The sequence below is a fragment of the Crocodylus siamensis genome, chromosome 4, assembly GCF_052110815.1.
Source record: "Crocodylus siamensis isolate JL-2025a chromosome 4, ASM5211081v1, whole genome shotgun sequence".
In the NCBI taxonomy this organism is placed as follows: Eukaryota; Metazoa; Chordata; order Crocodylia; family Crocodylidae; genus Crocodylus; species Crocodylus siamensis.
The window spans coordinates 14,302,789-14,320,032 of NC_143398.1; the positions used below are offsets into that span (position 1 = coordinate 14,302,789).

The 17,244-nt window shown below is 42.2% G+C and overlaps 1 protein-coding gene across 2 annotated transcripts in view; it reads right to left on the reverse strand.

Moving 5' to 3' along the window:
* Positions 1–17,244, reverse strand: part of DMTF1 (cyclin D binding myb like transcription factor 1) — a 45,295-nt gene that overhangs the window by 2,441 nt on the left and 25,610 nt on the right. For both annotated transcript variants that reach the window (XM_090041847.1, XM_090041848.1), the window contains 8 exons: positions 15,464–15,496; positions 15,241–15,350; positions 13,227–13,455; positions 11,564–11,715; positions 10,197–10,412; positions 6,782–6,867; positions 5,596–5,754; positions 2,498–2,881 (listed from right to left, as the gene is read on the reverse strand). In XM_090041847.1, coding sequence (XP_089897973.1) covers positions 2,498–2,881; positions 5,596–5,754; positions 6,782–6,867; positions 10,197–10,412; positions 11,564–11,715; positions 13,227–13,455; positions 15,241–15,350; positions 15,464–15,496 — 1,369 coding nt within the window. The remainder of the gene's footprint in view (positions 1–2,497; positions 2,882–5,595; positions 5,755–6,781; positions 6,868–10,196; positions 10,413–11,563; positions 11,716–13,226; positions 13,456–15,240; positions 15,351–15,463; positions 15,497–17,244) is intronic.

Consider the following 17,244-nt stretch of genomic DNA (forward strand, 5'->3'; position numbering starts at 1 on the left):
GTTGGTGAGATGCTTAAATATTAGCATCATGACTGCTGCTTTTTCTGCCAAGTTTTAGCTATAATCACACAGCTAAAGAAGAGCAATCTTGGCTGCTGTCTTGCATTGCCAGACAAAGGCAGACTGTCAAACACCAGTGGTGAATGTAAATGGTAGACTGAAAATAACTGGATCGTGTTGTTCGCAGCCCAGCTGGAGTGTGAAATGCTTGGGCTGACTGGAGGCCCTTGTACAGGACAGCCCTGATACTGAAGGAAGTTTTAGCAAAACTCATTTCCCCAGTCTATCAATGCTGTTTCCTGGCTCTCCCATCTCTGGTGCTGTCCAGCAGCATGATTTTAGACTGCCTCCATCACAGCTGGCTCCTTGCTCACCTATTTGCACCCAAGCACAGGATAATACCTTGCTCTGTTAGGGAGCAGCCCATGGCCAGCTGCCAATAGCAAGGAGTATGTTGCAATCTCTAGCACCAGCTGCAGGTCCCTGCCTCCAGCCATCCCCACCCTGTGATAGCTGCAGTGCTGGCAGGTGGGGAAAACTCTCTGAGAAAGTGAAGCTAGCCATCCTGAATGCTGCTGTCACTTAAGCCCAGTTAGAAAGTACCAAAAGGAAAAATGCCATCTCAGTTTGCCTTCTCTTTCCAGAAACAAAGCTCAACAACATCTTTATATCCCTTTAGTTGTAGCTAACTTCCTCAGTTAAACTGAGCTGTCTTTGTATTCTAAACTTTTATTGATTCCAACTTGAAAAAATCAAAGAATTAGCATGAACAGCAATGAGCCCTTAGTCTGGCCTTTTACAGCAACTATTTTAACCAAAGGGAAAAGAAAGAGGCAAAGTTACCAGTGCTGGAAAGGATTCAGGGTATATTGTTCCTGCTAACGAGATGACTGCTGAAGCTGACAAAGGTCCTACTCATAGAAACAGTGACGCGAAGGTACATTGTGGATCTGTTCACTACTGAAAATCGATGCCTAACAAACTCCGTGTAATGTTAGATATATCATTTGGATAAGATGGGGAAAGAGGGGGGGTTGAATCTATCCCTTCTCCAATCACAATTTACCCTAGTCATGTTTTCTTCAGGAAAATGGAAAAGTATGGCACCTTTCTGATGTTTATCTTCTATGCCCTATTCCTAAATATGAAAAATGTAGGAGTTCAGTTCAAGAGGTGATACCAGATGCATAAAACAGTTCTAGAATGACATCTGAATTCATCTGGACAAACGGGTATACATCTCAGATGTGGAGCTGATCAAGATAAAGCGATATTCTGGTTTATGTATAAATCTTTATTGCAGCAGAGAGCACTTAGCAGGACTAGTTTGCTTAAACAAAGCCTACAAAAAAAAAAAGGAACTTCTGTTACAGCTAGACAAACTGAGAAATAGGGCCCTTGACTTCCCTTGCCCACCACACTGGGCACATCTACATGTGCGCTTTAATGCACATTAGCCTATTTTAACATGCATTAAAGCATCACAAAAAAACCCACACGCTTTCACTAATGCACATTAAAATAGGCTAATGCACCTTTTTCTAGTACCTCACATTGGAGGGCATTTGTACACGTGTGCTGCGGTGCATACAGCCACATAAGTGGCGAAAGGCACATCGGCGCTGAAAAAATGGCAGCAGTGCACTATGCGTTTTAGTTCAAAAGGGGGTGGTTTTCAAAATTTTCTGCACACTGTTGCACATTTCGCCACTTATACAACTGCATGCGGTGTAAAGCAGTTCACGTCAGGTCCTGTGCGGACCAGACTCGATTAATCGAGTTTTCTCCAACCCACCAGATCTCCAGTGCCTTGTGGGGCAAAAAGGATATGTATAAATGCCCAGAGGTATTAGATTTAATGCACATTAACTAAAGCATATTAACACATGTGTAGACACTCCCACTGTGTCTGATAAATATACACTGATGTGCTGGACAACAGTGGGCCAGTCTGGGGCAATATCATCAGAGAATTGGAAAGGTCATCAAAGGTTATCTAGTCCCACCCCCTGCTATCCCCCAATACAGGCTGTGCCGTTCCTAAATTATCCCAGACAAATGTTTATCCAGACTCTTCCTGAAAACCTCCAGTGAAGGAGGCAGAAGGCAAACAGTGCCTAAATTCACCATTTAGACAATGCCTCTCCGAGACTCGCCCTCCACCGCAGCCTGTAAGTGCCAGCATTTCTGTTGGTCGAATGTACAAAACAGCCCCACAGTTAATGTGTGGATTGAACTCCTTGCTCAAGCCAAATAAAACTAAGCACCACTCACATCACTCAACATATAATGGATTTATGAAGTGCTGAGACAGAGAAGCCTTCTGCAAAACGTGGAGAGCCCTAGAACACAAGGAGACCGAGCTACTATTCTCCAATACTGGCTTGACTCATTCTCAGTGACACTTTATTAAACTCATTAGGCCTTTACTACAAACCTTTGCTTCCTCTCTGCTTAGGTTCAGATATTCCACAAGTTCTATCACATGCTTCCTTACCTCAGTGACGTAAGTGCCAGTTAAATGGGAGTGAGAATCCTCTTCGCGTTTGAGGTCTGCATCCGAGATCTCTTCCTCAGTTCTTACCATCACCCCATCTATCAGTTCTGTGTTACTCCTGCCACTGAATTTGGAGTCGTCTTCATTGTAAGCAGACTGCTCCTCGTCACTTAGTTTGGACTGATGGATTTCATCTGGAAAAGCATCTCCTTCTAGGGTACTGGGAGGATCTGTCAGGTCAGCTGCCTGAATGTCTGAATTGACGGTAAGTTCTGCCTGAGTTACTGAAGAAGTGATGTCTTCAGCAGCAACAGTGCGAATGATGACACTCGGTGTATGACACTGCACTGTGACATTGTCACTTGTGTTCAGCAAGTGTTCTGGCTGGAAGCAACATCAACAAAGGGACACAGAACAAAGTATTAGCATTTCAGAAACTTTCACTTGAGGATCTGCAAATGCTTTTCCTTATCATCCATCCAGCACAAATTACTCACTTAAGACAGGGATGTCTGGGTAATGTGTAATGGCCTGTGATATATATAGAAAACACAATGCTCTTAAGCCTCAAACTATAGATCTGTAGATTCAAGGAACTCAGTTTACACACAAGTAATCAGAGGGAGGAGAATAAGATCAAAGTGAATCAATGGTGAAAATGAGGCTTGATTGCAGGGGACCCAAAACCCCAGCCTGAAACCATCCCTCTTTCATGTTAGGAAGAGGGGAAGAAAACACTGTTTAAAACCAGTCTCAGAATATGAGAGAAAAGTCATCAGAAACGATCCAACCTAAGACCTCAATCACGAGCTCCTACCACTTCTGCTAAGTACGTGGAGAAGGATGGTATTGGAATCAGAACAGCAGGGCTCGTCTCATTTTTGCCAATTTCTTTCTTGACCTTCAATATCTGTTAGCCCTCCTTCCCCAGCTAATATTTCCCTGTTTTAGCTATTTTATGTTACAGGTGATGACTAGAAAAATCACATTAATCAAAGTAGGTGCAAGTAACAGGCTTTAGTTCTGCTAGGGCTGCCACTAGAGGGAGACATCCCATTTAAGGCGATTCAATATTGAGCCAAATCACCATGGAAACATGGGACTGGAGGGGACCATCTGGGTACTAAGTCCAGTCTCTTGTAACAGCAGGCAGCAATGTAATAGATGTTAAGTCCAGAGTGGTCCAAAGGGCATCCACTCCAGCCCCTCCAGCATACCACAACTCCCAACCTAGTGTGTCCCAGGAATAGGATAGGCATCTGCTAAGTCCAGACCCCTGCAGTCTTGGGGGATGTTAGTGAAATGCATCCTGATGACCCTAGGAAGCAGACTGTGCCCTGTACCATAGTAAAAAACAAACCCACTCCAGTGGTGCCTGCCAATCTGGCCAGGCTGCAAATTCCTTCCTGAATCCAAACCTGGCAACTGACTTAACTCCGAGCACATGAACCAGGGACCTGAGTGGCTCCTCTGACACTACAGCACAAGTCCATTATGAGGCAGAATTCCTCAGCAACCAAAGCCTTCTCCAGTCCCTGACTAAGGTAGAATCCTATTAAAATGAAATCTTTCCTCCCTGTCTAGCTGATCTGCCCCTGAAGTGAGACTAAGGACCGGTAACTGAACGTTGGCCCTTGGCAGGTAAAAGGGTGGTTATGCACCATGCCTCAACTGCTCCATGGTGACTGTCTCATTCTGCAGGAAGTACAAACTAAACCCGGGGTGTAGGTTGTAGTTTAAGGACACAGGCAGGCAAGGTTCTTTGGGTAAATCCAGTATCTTTTATTAGATCAACTCATATAGTTGGAAAAATTCTTCTTAGCAAGCTTTCGAGCACAAATACCCCTTATCAGGCTGAGGAAGTATCTGCAGAAGGTCCGTGTTCTTCCTGGATCACAGATATCCTTTCCCAGCAACTTCCTGGATCAGGAAGAGCACAGACCATCTGCAGACATTTCCTCAGCCTGACAAAGGGCGGTTGTGCTCGAAAGCTTGCTAAGAAGAATTTTTCCAACTATTTGAGTTGGTTTAATAAAAGATACCGGATTTACCCAAAGAACCATGTCAAACTCAACCTGGGTAACTTAGCTCTGTTCCACTCGCATGAAAGCTCCATTTTAGCTCTCATCATGGGGTAAAGTGGGCAACAGGACAATTACTACAGAACAGCTGAGAAGTGATAACCTCCCTTTTCCAATCCATTAATCATGGGCACTGTGATCACAGTAACTATTTGTGTGTCCACTATTAACAGGGCAAGACTTACCCCAGTCATTGCAAAGGAATCTCACTACTACAAACTTTTGGAACAAGGAAATACATTGCGCACTCCCTTCAAGTTTGCTGTGAAGAGATTACAAATGAAATCACCCTTTGCCTACACATATATAATCAGGATCTAAATGAAGTCTTCTCAGTACCCTGCACAACGGCACTGATGCCCGTCCCTGGTGAAAATACCTCTCTGGATATATCTAGAATCACACTAGCCTTTTCACGGCTGCATCACACAGTTGGCTCACATTCATCCAGCCACTGACTCAGGTCCCACTCCTCTATTCCTCCAACATGATGATTTCCCAACTTAGAGCAAAACTCCTTATTTAAGCACATGTATTTGCCCCCTGTACTATTACATTTCATCCCATTTCTATACTGCATTCCACAAAGTCATCTCACTCTTCCTCCATGATTATTCTGACCTCCTCAGTACTGCCAACAGCCCCCACTTTGTGTCACCCACAGCTATCCTTTCCCTGCATCTTGTTGTTGCCACAGACAACATTAAGGACCACATCCCTGCTAAGTTTCAAACTTTAGCTACCTTTCTGGTATGAAATTGTACTTTTTTAAATGGAAATTTTAATTCTAAGTGTGATCAGGCAGACAGCAAATGTAGAAAATTCCAGCTCCGAAGCAAAATTTATAAGCATATAGGAACAAGCCCTTAGTACTGTGAGTTGACTTCCAACTTTAACATACTCAGGTAACTAGGGGTCCTGCTACTATTTCAGAAGCTAAGAAGAAATACGAATGGAACAACCCTTCAACCAACTTCCCCCAACTGTGTCAGTTTTCTAACCATTCAAGATACGTACAGATAAGGCATGAACGATGATCTGCTCTGGGGAGGCTGGAGCAGCAGTGGCTGTTAGGGTCACTGTGGGACTGGTAGTCAGTGTTAAAGGAAGGCCTTGGCTTGAGCTCGTTTGTAGCAAATAAGTACCTGGAGTTCCCGTAGGCTGGAGATGGAACGACTGAGAAAGAGGAAAAAGATGTCAAAACATAGATGACGTCACTCCCTGGGTTACATAACTTTCATTGTACGCTCACTCATAAGCAGTACAGCTAGATAGAAAGCACACTGCAAACTCCTTCTATATATTACTTTGCAATGCATTTGTAAAATAAAAAGCCTCATTTTCCAAAAACTAATTTATCCCTTTGGGTCTGGCAATCGTCTGTCAGCCCTGAAAACTTTTCCATAAAGGAAACTTTATTCTCTTAGGTCTCTGATTCAGCAGCAGATAGGAGACTTGGCATGGGGTCATGGCATTTGTAAATGGGAAGAAAAAATCCTGAACTGTAAAGGAATCTTTTCAGAGTGCTCAGCGAAATTCCTCTAAGTAACAGCCGGTTCTATTATGCTGCTTCCCTTTGAAGCGCAGTAATTTTAATCCCTGCTTGATTCATTCTTGTCTATCCCTAGCCTGCTGGGGGGCGTGATCCATCTCCCACTGGAGTCAGTGAGAGATGAATCGGTTTCTGCCTAAGCAGTGAAAGAGAGAGAAGACAGAAGATGTCACGGGTGGAGAGCTTCAAAAAGAGTTCCTCACTTCCTGGGAGTCACTTTTGAGTATGGAGTGAATATGAGTAGGAGCAGCCTGGCTACAGATGTTTAGTGAAAAGATGGTCCCCCCCAGAGACTCTACACTGCCTACTCTGTGAGGAGTGAAGAAGGATTGTGCTGTCAATAACAGACTGAGCAAGACAAGCAGATTCTTTTGCTAGCCAAGGTCTCTCTCGGAAACTCCAGTGAAGTTTTTTTCTTTAAAAACACGTAAACATGAATTCCCGCATAAGATGATTTCACAAGACTTAGCACTTCGCTGTCACAGCACGAGACAACACCTAAGTATATCTTTTACTCTGGATTTTGTAACAGAACTTTACTTTGGAATCAAACTCTCCTTGTCTTTGAAAAATCAACTATGCCATTCTAATAATTAATTGCTTTTGAAAAAAACAAGTGGGATCCTGCCACGCCAGTTCCATGTTACTTACGGGGAGAATCTCAAAGGTCTGTAGTGTTCCACTGTTTAGCGTTATTGTCTCAGAGTCGCCAGTAGCAGCAGGGGAATCAGATGAGGCTATGAAATTGGGAGGAAAAGAAAAAAACCCATAAAAACCCAAATATCTCAGCACTGCAGGGTGTCTGATGTACTATAATTGGTACACAGCAGGGTATTGCTATTCCCTGTGCAGAGAGAAAGCAAGTTGACTGCAATATAAACGGCAAGGTTTCTAATCTGCACCTAGAAGACAATACTCTTTAAAGAAGCTCTCTTCCACAGAGAAGGAGACATGATTAGCTGCAGGGAGATGAAAACACGAAATGCAGTTAGTGTTCTCGTGATTACTTATTACCTGTAGGGAGATTTTGAAGGCATTCTGCTACGAGTATCCATCCGATACTCCACGGGCTGTAACCTTAGTTGCCATAAATCAGTGACATGTCTATACCGCTGTGTTCTAGGCTGATTTCAGCTGAGGATCTAGCCCTCTTTTTGCAATTCTTTCTGTCCTCCCATAAAGTGTGTGCGCTCCACTGTCCCCTGAAGCACAAACATCAGATGCATTCTAATACATTTAATCACAATATGTAATGGCTGCAACTCATCAAACTTCTAAGTACCAGCTGAAAAGGAGCTCAATTGCTTATTTACCATTAGCACTTCTAAGAGCAATTACTAATGCTGGATATTTTAAGAACAGCAAGTCCAGGTGATTTGTATGCAAGAGCTATAAAGGAGATGGTAGAGCAGGGGCGGGCAATTATTTTGGGCGGAGGGCCGCTTACTGAGTTTCATCAAGCCATTGAGGGCCGCATGACAGGGTAGATTAATATTAATTTTCTAAATTTTTTAGGGGCCCTGCAGGCCAGACAGAATGGCCTGGTGGGCCACAGCTGGCCTGCAGGCTGCATTTTGCCCACCCCTGTGGTAGAGGAACCCTACAGCAGGGCTCTCCAACTTCCAGATGGGGGCACACACCCCACAACCCCCCAGACCCTGCAAACTGCCCCTCTCCCTGGAGTCCCCTCCAGCCACACAGGCAGCCTAGGCAGCCCAGCTTTCCTGCAGCTGCAACCTGGCTCCCCCCCAGCCCTACAAGCAGCAGCACGAGCAGCCTAGCTATCTCCGGCTGTATGGACAATGCAAGCTGTCCAGCTCCATCCTTGCCACATGGGCAGTGTGAGCAGCCTAGCTCCTTTCTGCTTTGTGAACAGTGCAGCTTTTTTGGCTGCACACACAGTACAGGCAGCTTGGATCTCCCCTTGCTGTGCACGCCGAGTCCTCCTGCTGCCCAGTCCTGCCCTGTCCCCAGGAGTAAGAGCCCGAACCAGAAGCTGGAAGAGGGAGGGGAAGCTGGGCAGGAGGTCAGGGGCCACATTCTAACCCTCTGGGGCAGGCTGCAGGCCACCAGTTGGACAGTCCTGATCTACAACATTAGTGCTGGGATTTAATAACTCTTGGGAATTTGGGAAAGTTTCAGGGGACTGGAAAAGAAAGCTGATGTGCCACTAGTTATGATATGCCACTATTTAAAAAAAGGGCAAAGGGACTGATTGGAAAGATTATAAATATCATCAGCCTAACACTGACTCCAGTGACATAACATTCCAGTGTTGCAGCCCCTGGTTAAGTAAGGCAAACTGTTTCCAGACTTACTGGCACTTTCATCTTTACACTGGTTTGGAACCTGCACCTCCCAGGATATTCCCAGAAGTCATGCAGAACATGGACTTATGTCTGCACATATGGAGCATGGCAAGAAATAAAACCAAACAAGTGAGGTTACAAACCTTCCATTTCAATGCACTTTATTTGGTGTTGATACCTTTTGCAAGGGAGCATGTTACTTATGCCAACAGAAATTTGCTTTAAAGGTGGTCCACAAAAGGAAACAGTACATTTGTGCTCCTTTATGACAAATAACGGTATCCTAAAAGGAAGGTTTTGTTCTTCCTTGGTGGGGTTTGCATAGAAATATAAATCTTGTACTCTGGAAAAAGTCTGACTGGAGAACCAGTCAAAAGTATCCAGGAGGAAAAAGCATTTTTTATACAGCCTAGTTAAAACTCCTGAATTCCTGTTCTGAAAGGAAGCCACCTTGTCTACATGCAGATTTTGTGTTGGTATATATTTTTTTTAAACCAACAGAAGTTACATTAGTAAAACCCCTTGTGTGCATGTAGCTTAAAACCTACTGCAGAAAAGCCCTTTGAAGATGAAAATAAGGTATGCAACTGCACAGCTGTGTCTCACATAGATGCACTTAATGTCTGAGAAAATTCCTAACCCATATCTGAGACTGCTAGGCAAGTCTTCCACCAAAATCCACGAAGACCAAACCTGCCATTTCTGCTACTTCAAATAACTTGGGGAAAAGGAGGGGGCTTTCATTGTTATTTATAGGCACAACAAAGCCAGATCCTGCTTCTGTTTTTCAACTGTAGATCATCCTTATGCTGTTTCTACTGCTGCTTGGTTTCCTTAGTTGCAAGCTGGCAGTTTTATCCCCTAGGATATGAATATCAACATCTAATTTATATGAATGCCTTCTTTTTCCTTGCCAAGCTCTTAAGATACTTCACCTGCTGCAGACAGAAAATACATAACTAAGTACTCCAAGTCAGTCAACTGCTCTTCCACCAGCAGGAGATTCCTGATAATTATTTTGAATATTTTCCCGTTTAAAAGGTAAGCTAATGAATTAAAATGCAAAAGCACAATAAATATCATTCAGCTCTTTGTCCTGCTGGTGGCAGCATGCAGCAAGAGGCATGAAGTATTAATTCACAGTTTGAGTTCCAGTGAAAACAAAAAATGAGGAACAAGCTTAATTTTCCAGAGTTACAAATAATATTTAAAAGCTTACTTAATAGTGGAGCCACACTGGAGCCCAATGTACTGGGTATGATTCAAACATGTAAAAGCACAGTCCCTGCTCGTAAAGGATTTACAATATCACAAGCCAGATGGTATTTCCACAGCGTGGGTCGGCTGAGCTGTACAACTTACTGATACAATGTGAATATTCACAGAATATTTTCAGACTGCCCTTGAACCTACACTTAAGGAACCATCTGGCTCTTTGATTATGGTGGCCCTGCCTGAGCTGCCGTTAGTACATGCCGCAGTGTAGTCGTTATGCCAGGAAAACAAAAGTGGGACTTCCAGGTGCCACGACAGTATAAATACCAAATTGTCCAATGTCACACATCACATCTGGGACAGACCTGGGAATGGAGCCTAGGTTTCCCAAATCACAGCCCTGTTGTGTACTTAGAGAGCAGAGCAGCACTAAGCTCTAAGCTCTGCAACCTTTATTTTCTTTAGTTTCTTCTTCATCACCTGAAGACAAGAAGACTAGAGGTGTTAAAAAGGAAAACAAACTTTAAATACTGATTACTTACAGACATGAGTAATCTGGACGGGGATCTGCAAAGCTGCCATAGGGCTCGGTGAGTTGCTTGCATTTTCTTCCAAGCGAGCCACTCGAATCTGTACATGCTGAACCCCGGAAGAGGAGTTAGTGTTTGGTAATCCACTTCCAGATTTGTTCTCTGAAAGCTGGTGTCCTGGGTTGTTTTTTTGGTTCTCATGCAGCTGTTTAAGACCTTTTATTAGCACTAAGAGAAAAAGAACATTAATTCTAAGCTATACTGAGGATATTTGAAATAAATTTCATGCATGAGATTTATCTAAAGGAAAAGCTCTAAGCTTTTATGAATTTGGGAAGCCACACTCCTGTATGAAGTTAGAGAGATATCACTGCAATTGACAACTTCTGGCACATACCTGGAAGAAAATACATTAATATTAAGCCATCTGGATGAACTCCGTTTCTTAGGAACCTAGTAAACAAATAGGATGCTTGAATAATAAACAAGCTAGAGACCTAAATTTGGATCCGTTATTAAAAATATATGCAGCATTCTACTAAGTTAACAATAATTACTTCATGTCATTGCTTTCACATAGCTTTGCAAATAACATGTTCTTCAACCTTTTGGAAGATGGACGCAGATTAATTAAGAGCTTGCAGATTACAGAGAATCAGTGTGACTGGGGGAAGGTGCAAGACATCAGGTTCATCTTCCAGTCGTACTGTACACTTTCTATTGCATCTACAGGATTAGTGGTGCACAGCTCTTAACAAGCCAACCACTTTCCTTCCCTGTTCCCACTGTGGTCTCCAGCAAAGAGTTCTATAGCTCTCCATCAATGTCCAGTGGTACCACTGAATGCTTCTCACTCTGGATGGCGCATGGTCTATCTGGGGAATGGGAAGGGGATTTAGAATTCACCAATTTGTCAGTCTAGAAACCAGTAAATGATGGGAGGCGGGAATTGTCTGTTACTGTGTATTTCTACAACACTAAGAACAATAAGCCCATGCTTTCAACTGTGGCTCTAGGCACTACCTTAATACAGACAGTTAAAAAAAAATCCTGACAATCATTATAGGAGAGTGTCCATTTGACATGTGCCGTGATCACAATGGACATACCTTCTGGAAGCTTTTGCAGAGGGAACAAGCATTGAATTATCTTGTTCTTCATAAAACAGGTGCTTCCAGATCAGAGATAAGATACTTTAGCATACAGGCTGTGTCAAGGAAGTTTATACTGCCATTCCCTGGCCCAAGGCAGTGAAGATGGCACCTTTCACAATTATGAATCTCAACCATGCTTTGGTTCAATAACTCTCAGTCCTGTGATATTTGTGGAACTTTTGAAGACCTTAAGGAAGAGAACAACACATACAGCCAATACATTACCAGGGAATGACACATCTTTGTGGTTTGCAATCTGTCTTTTAATGGTCCACCATTTGCTCCGAAGCCACTGTGGTGAGCGGACACTGCTCCACCCTGCTGCCAGTAGATCCCAATTGATGTCGTTTTCATCAGACACTTCAAGTTCCGCTATCCTGGCAAGAAACAGAGGACAGATAGCAGTCAGAAGCCACCTTCTCAACTGGGTAGAATTTTACGCTTTGGTTTTGTCACATGTAATAGACATAAGGTGGTATGTTACAGAATGGTCCACCAGAGCTCACAAAAGGATTTAGGTTTCCAAGGCTCCACGCTGCCAGAGATCAAGCAGAATCAAATGTTAGAGATGGAACAGACAGACCTATTAGATCACCCAGTCCATCTCCCTGCAAGTGCAGGACTGTTTTCTCTACTGCACATAATGTGGTGCTTTGTCCAGACTAATATTAAATGTCCCAAGCAATGATGCTTCCAACTCTTCTCTTAGTATTTCATCCTATCGCTTCTAGTCACACTGTCATCCTAGCCTTAATAAGACCCAGCTCTCCTTAGTAAGTAATTTAGTTAAAAGATAGCCAAGTGGAGGCATAGTTAAGTATTTAAATCCTTCCTCTTAAATTAATCTCTCCAGGTTCACACTGAATTTAGACGAATTCTCTATCTGCCAGACTATGGAATAGCCAGACTACGGAATATGTGAAAGATGTATACAGCAGGCAAAATCCCTTCCCACATGCATGTTGAAAAAGTTCACTTCACAGACTAAGTACTGTACTATAATAGGACAGAAACAATCCTGTACAGATCTACTAAGGGTGACTGTATATAGCAATACTCTTTGCACAGAAATACTGAGCTCTAATCAGCATGCATTGTAATTTGTAATAAATTAGGTTAATCGTTCGAAATTTATATTATGTAAAGTTGTACTAAAGTTGTGAACAGTCCTCTGGTAATGTCTGGATTCCCCTACTTATTTCCACATTTGATCCCCAGTCCAGAAAATTATCAAACCATAATTAAAAAAAAAAACTGGCTAAAAAGTCTTAGTTAAAAGTATTTAAAATGGAAGTAGGACTAGATAGCTTAGAAAGATTCTACTATGCTCTTTACCAGGAGGTTGCCAGTCCAAATCTAGCACAGTCTGGCAGTGACAAAAGGTACTGTCATTTAGGGAGTGTTCGGTGGCCTACATGAAATTAATTTGTGGTCTCAGTTTAGTTCTTCTGTAGACAGATGTCCACATCACAGAAACCACCACCACACTTGACCCTTGTTGGCAATCTCAGCAGAGAGGCCAAGGACTGAATGGGCAGGGAGACTGAACTACCCTCCAGTTCAGGGTTGAAGCGCATCGGTGGGGCAATGTGTGGGAAGCTTGTATAGCCGCTGCCTGTGCTGTACCTGTTCTGTGGAATAATAGAAGACTTCAGTCTCCAGGGCTTTCAATCTGACACCTTTCACGAGCACTAAAATTCACTAAAAAAACAAAAACAAAAAATATGTTCAATATGAAATCTCTGGGAACTGTCAACACAGCAGCGATTTTTGGAGTGTTCTTGAGATCTCTTAATGTCTAAGAAATCAGCAAAAGGGACCCCAATGGAATTCTACTACTGTAATTTTTTAAAAAAATTATGCAACTTTTTAAGTTGAGAGCACAAACCTCAAGATTAGATTGATTTCATCCTCCTTAGTCCATTCAGTTCCTCCGCTCTGCTTCCAGTTCAGGTAGTTAAGCCATTTGGACCGGCACTGCTTTTCAGAGCGCGTTCCAACCCGTTCTGCTACAGCGGCCCATGATACCCCCTGCGTGACGATGTCGCCAGGCTCTGTACTGGTTAACTCATGTACTACTTCTGCCAGCCTCTTTTCTTCTTCTTCTGTCCATTTTCCTGAAAGAGAAAGAAAAGCTCATACCAGTTAACAAACAGTCAAGCCCACTTAAAATCTGAATAGCAGATGGAGCCATGCAGTATTTTGCAAAAGTAGTTCAAAACAAAACAAAGAGTTTCCTTCCCGTTTCAGGGGAAACTTCTGAAATTTCTGCAATTTGATTTTATTTCAGACTACAACTATTTGTTGTCAAGAAACAAATTATTTAATTTCAATTAAGTCAAAATGTTTTGCCTTTATCATCTTGACCTTTATGTTTATAAGCATAAATTAAAAAAACTTCATATATTATATTGTACAAGCCAAATCATTTGGACTCTTATTAGTATTATATTACTAAAGTTAAAACAAAAAGGTTTCCACAACCACTTGCTGAAAATGTGGACAATTCAGATCTGTTTCTGCAAAACATTTCTGTTTTGTTACATGAGCATTTTCTGATGGAAAACTGCTCTGTTAGAAAATCTGTGACCAGCTCCAGTAATTTATCACTGAAACAGCTCTTCACAGTTCTCCAAAGTGAATCTGCTTAACCCAGTGGTGCCCAACTCAGCGGGGCCTGCAGGCCAGATGAGGCATGGGCCATAATTTGGTGGTAGCAGCATTAATTGTTGCGGCTCCTAGAGCTGCAGCAGTCGCTGTTCTTTCCATGACAGCATTTCCAGCCCTGCACTCTGGATGCAGCCCAAGGAGGACCCCAAGGGCCTGGAAATTTTGTGGTAGAATTAACTGCTGTGGCTCCAGAAGCTGCAGCAATTATCACTACCACTGTCGCCACACCACTGAATTTCTAGGCCCAGAGCTTTGGTCATCCCTGATTTAACCAATTGTTACCATGAGATATTCCTAGTATTGTGGACTATGTTGGAGCAGTCCTAGGTACTGAGCACTTCCCTCTGAACCTCAGGTATTCCAACAGAACACAGATAATTCAAGTGTCTCCTTGGGCCCTGATAGCAGAGGAGAGTTAAGTGTTTAAGATACTAGCTGGGAGAATTCAGGATCTCAGGAGTCTCTTATCATCCTCTGCCCCAATTGAGTTCCTTCCTCCACTAACTTTCTATCACCATGACATCAAATGGCACCCTGCAGCTTCACAAGTACTGAAGGGAGACACGTATCACAGTCTGCCTAACAGATGGAAAACCTTACAACTTCTAACCACCAGCCCTTCCACCATAAACCTCACAGCCCTGCATGGGCTTTACTCATGTAAAGTGCCACTTCCTCCTTATACCTAGCCTTTTCTTTCAGTGTGAAATCGTGTGTGTGTGTGTTCTATATGTATAGTGTGTATATATTTTATATACGAAGTCTACTGTTTAGTCTGAAGTCAGGCAGAAAGCAGGACAGAGTAACATCTTAAAGGCTAACTGGTGCAGAGCAGAATGAGCTTTTGTAGCGACAACCTATGTTGCTCGATGCAGGGAATGAGCTGACTGCATGTATTATACGGAAGTGCGAGATTGTGTGTGTGCACGCACACGCATCTATAATTTGTAAAAACCTTATGATCCAAATGTGTAAAGCAGTTTGCAATTCATTCTGATTAAAAAAAATACCATATATAAATTGTGTTTTTTGCTCTTTATGACCTTGAAATAGTGGGGAAGCTTTATATCAAATATGATTAAAAATGTTCCTGGATTTTATGCTAAACTTCAGCCTGAAATGCATTTCCTGGAACCAAATTATGTACCTCTGAAAACAAAAGATAAGCATTAAAAATGGCAAAACTGATGTTGTTTTAACTTTAAAATCTATTTCACATTATAATACTGTACCTGTGTTGCAGGTATCCTTCATAAGCCTACACCGATCTTTCACTGAAGATGCACTTCTTCCCAGTGCAGCTCCTATGGTTGCCCAGTCATTTCCATGCTTTATCCTTAGCCTAAATAAGACAATTCAGTAGAAATCTGATTACTAAAAAGTTTTCAATATGAAGATTTCAAAATTATTTAAATAGTTATGAAAGAATGAAGGGCTTGTGAATGAAAAACTTACTCCTTGAGCTTTTCGATTTCTTCAGGAGTATACCTGTGCAGTAAACACAAGCACAATTACTTAAGAGTAGAAAGCACGTAGAAAAAATATTTTTTGCAAACCACATGCAATACACTTCTAACATAGCAAAAAATCATTAAAAAATTTTACACTGTGGGGAACTTCAAAACTGAATGAATTCTTAAAAAGGAGAGGAAAAAGTCAGTTTCATTATTCATCTTGGTTCATTTTTAAAGATGTCTGAATCGGCAGGTCTTCTCATTTATTGATGCATCTTCCTTAATATCAACGGAGTTGACCCTGATATACACCTGATCAGAATTTACGTCATGTGAATCTTAAAAAAGGAGAGTTCTTCATGGCGCATTTTCTCCTGTTTAGTTGTATGACTGTTCTGATGTTAAATTTGTCGATTTGCTACCACCCTAGGAAATTGGAGTAACATTGACTTAACTGCTGGGGAAACTGTGGCATGTGGATGAAATGATTTGCCCAAAAATTACGATCTTACAGACAAAGTCAAAATTCTTGGGGAAATCTTGGTCTACCTGGATGCTCTCTGCATCCTAGTGTTCTGCTTGTAGTGGAGATTGTCACAGCTGCATTAAGATACAACAGTGCAGACCCTGGCACTTGTACGGAATCTGCTAGGACTGGAACTCTGTGCTAGCAGATCCGCTCAGTCCTTTAAAAGCTCTTATAAAACACTAGGTTTTAGTAAGATACAGTACAGCTAACTAGCTAGCTATCTCTGCCTTGACTGGAACAGTATTTTTAACCTTGAAAATCCATCTAGTTGGGGATGGTCCTGCTTTGAGCAGGGGGTTGGACTAGAAGACCTCCTTAGGTCACTGCCAACCCTAATTTTCTATGATCTCACTAGAACACTGGATAGACATCACCTAGTAAAGAAAGTAAAGACAAAGGGACCACTGTGAGCCTGGCCACTTTTCAGAGAAGGCTCGGGGGAGTGAAAACAAAGACAGGTAAATAACAAATTCCTTTCTTGCCTTTAGTTAGCTATCCTGCTAATTTAAACACACTACCAGAGAACGTTGGAAAATAACCCTTGTGCTCTTTAGAACATGGGGTTTAAGTCAGAGAGAATTATTCTGTCTTGAGACAGGGGGTGCAAAGGAAATGAGCTGAACTAAAACTGCTGGAAGGGGGTGTTAATATCCATTTTCTGGATGCAGATGTGGTAAAAATGGTTTCTCTCAATGGAATGTTTTATCTTTCCAAATTTGTTAAACTTCTTAAATAAATAAATTAATTGTTGCAGAAATTATTAACACTAAACATGTGATCTCCCAAAATAAGTGTTTTATATTGCCTTTTTTTTCAGATCCCATTTCTGGGACTGCAGCACCAACATGTGGTCAACCAACCCTCTTGATTATTCTATTCCCTGTATTTCGAAAACCAACACAATCTAATATACGAGTTCAGAGCTAGAGAGCCAGGAATTACTAAGCTATAAATCTGGCACAACTCTGCCTTGTATGTCTGGCCTAGAACAAATTGGATTTATTTTCTGTGGCCCCTCCACACTTAACATTTATGCCATGGTTAACATGTTAATCACAGCATAAATGACAAGGGTGCTATACATGCACCAAATTTAAAGTTCCAAAAATCAGCACAGAACCCCTAAAAATGTTCTACATACAATGTAGAACATTTTCATGGCTGGTTTGTACGGTGTCTTAAATGCACCAGGCCCCCAGACCAAGAACCACCTGATTCTACAGAACCGGTTCCAAGGTTCTGAGGGGCAAAGA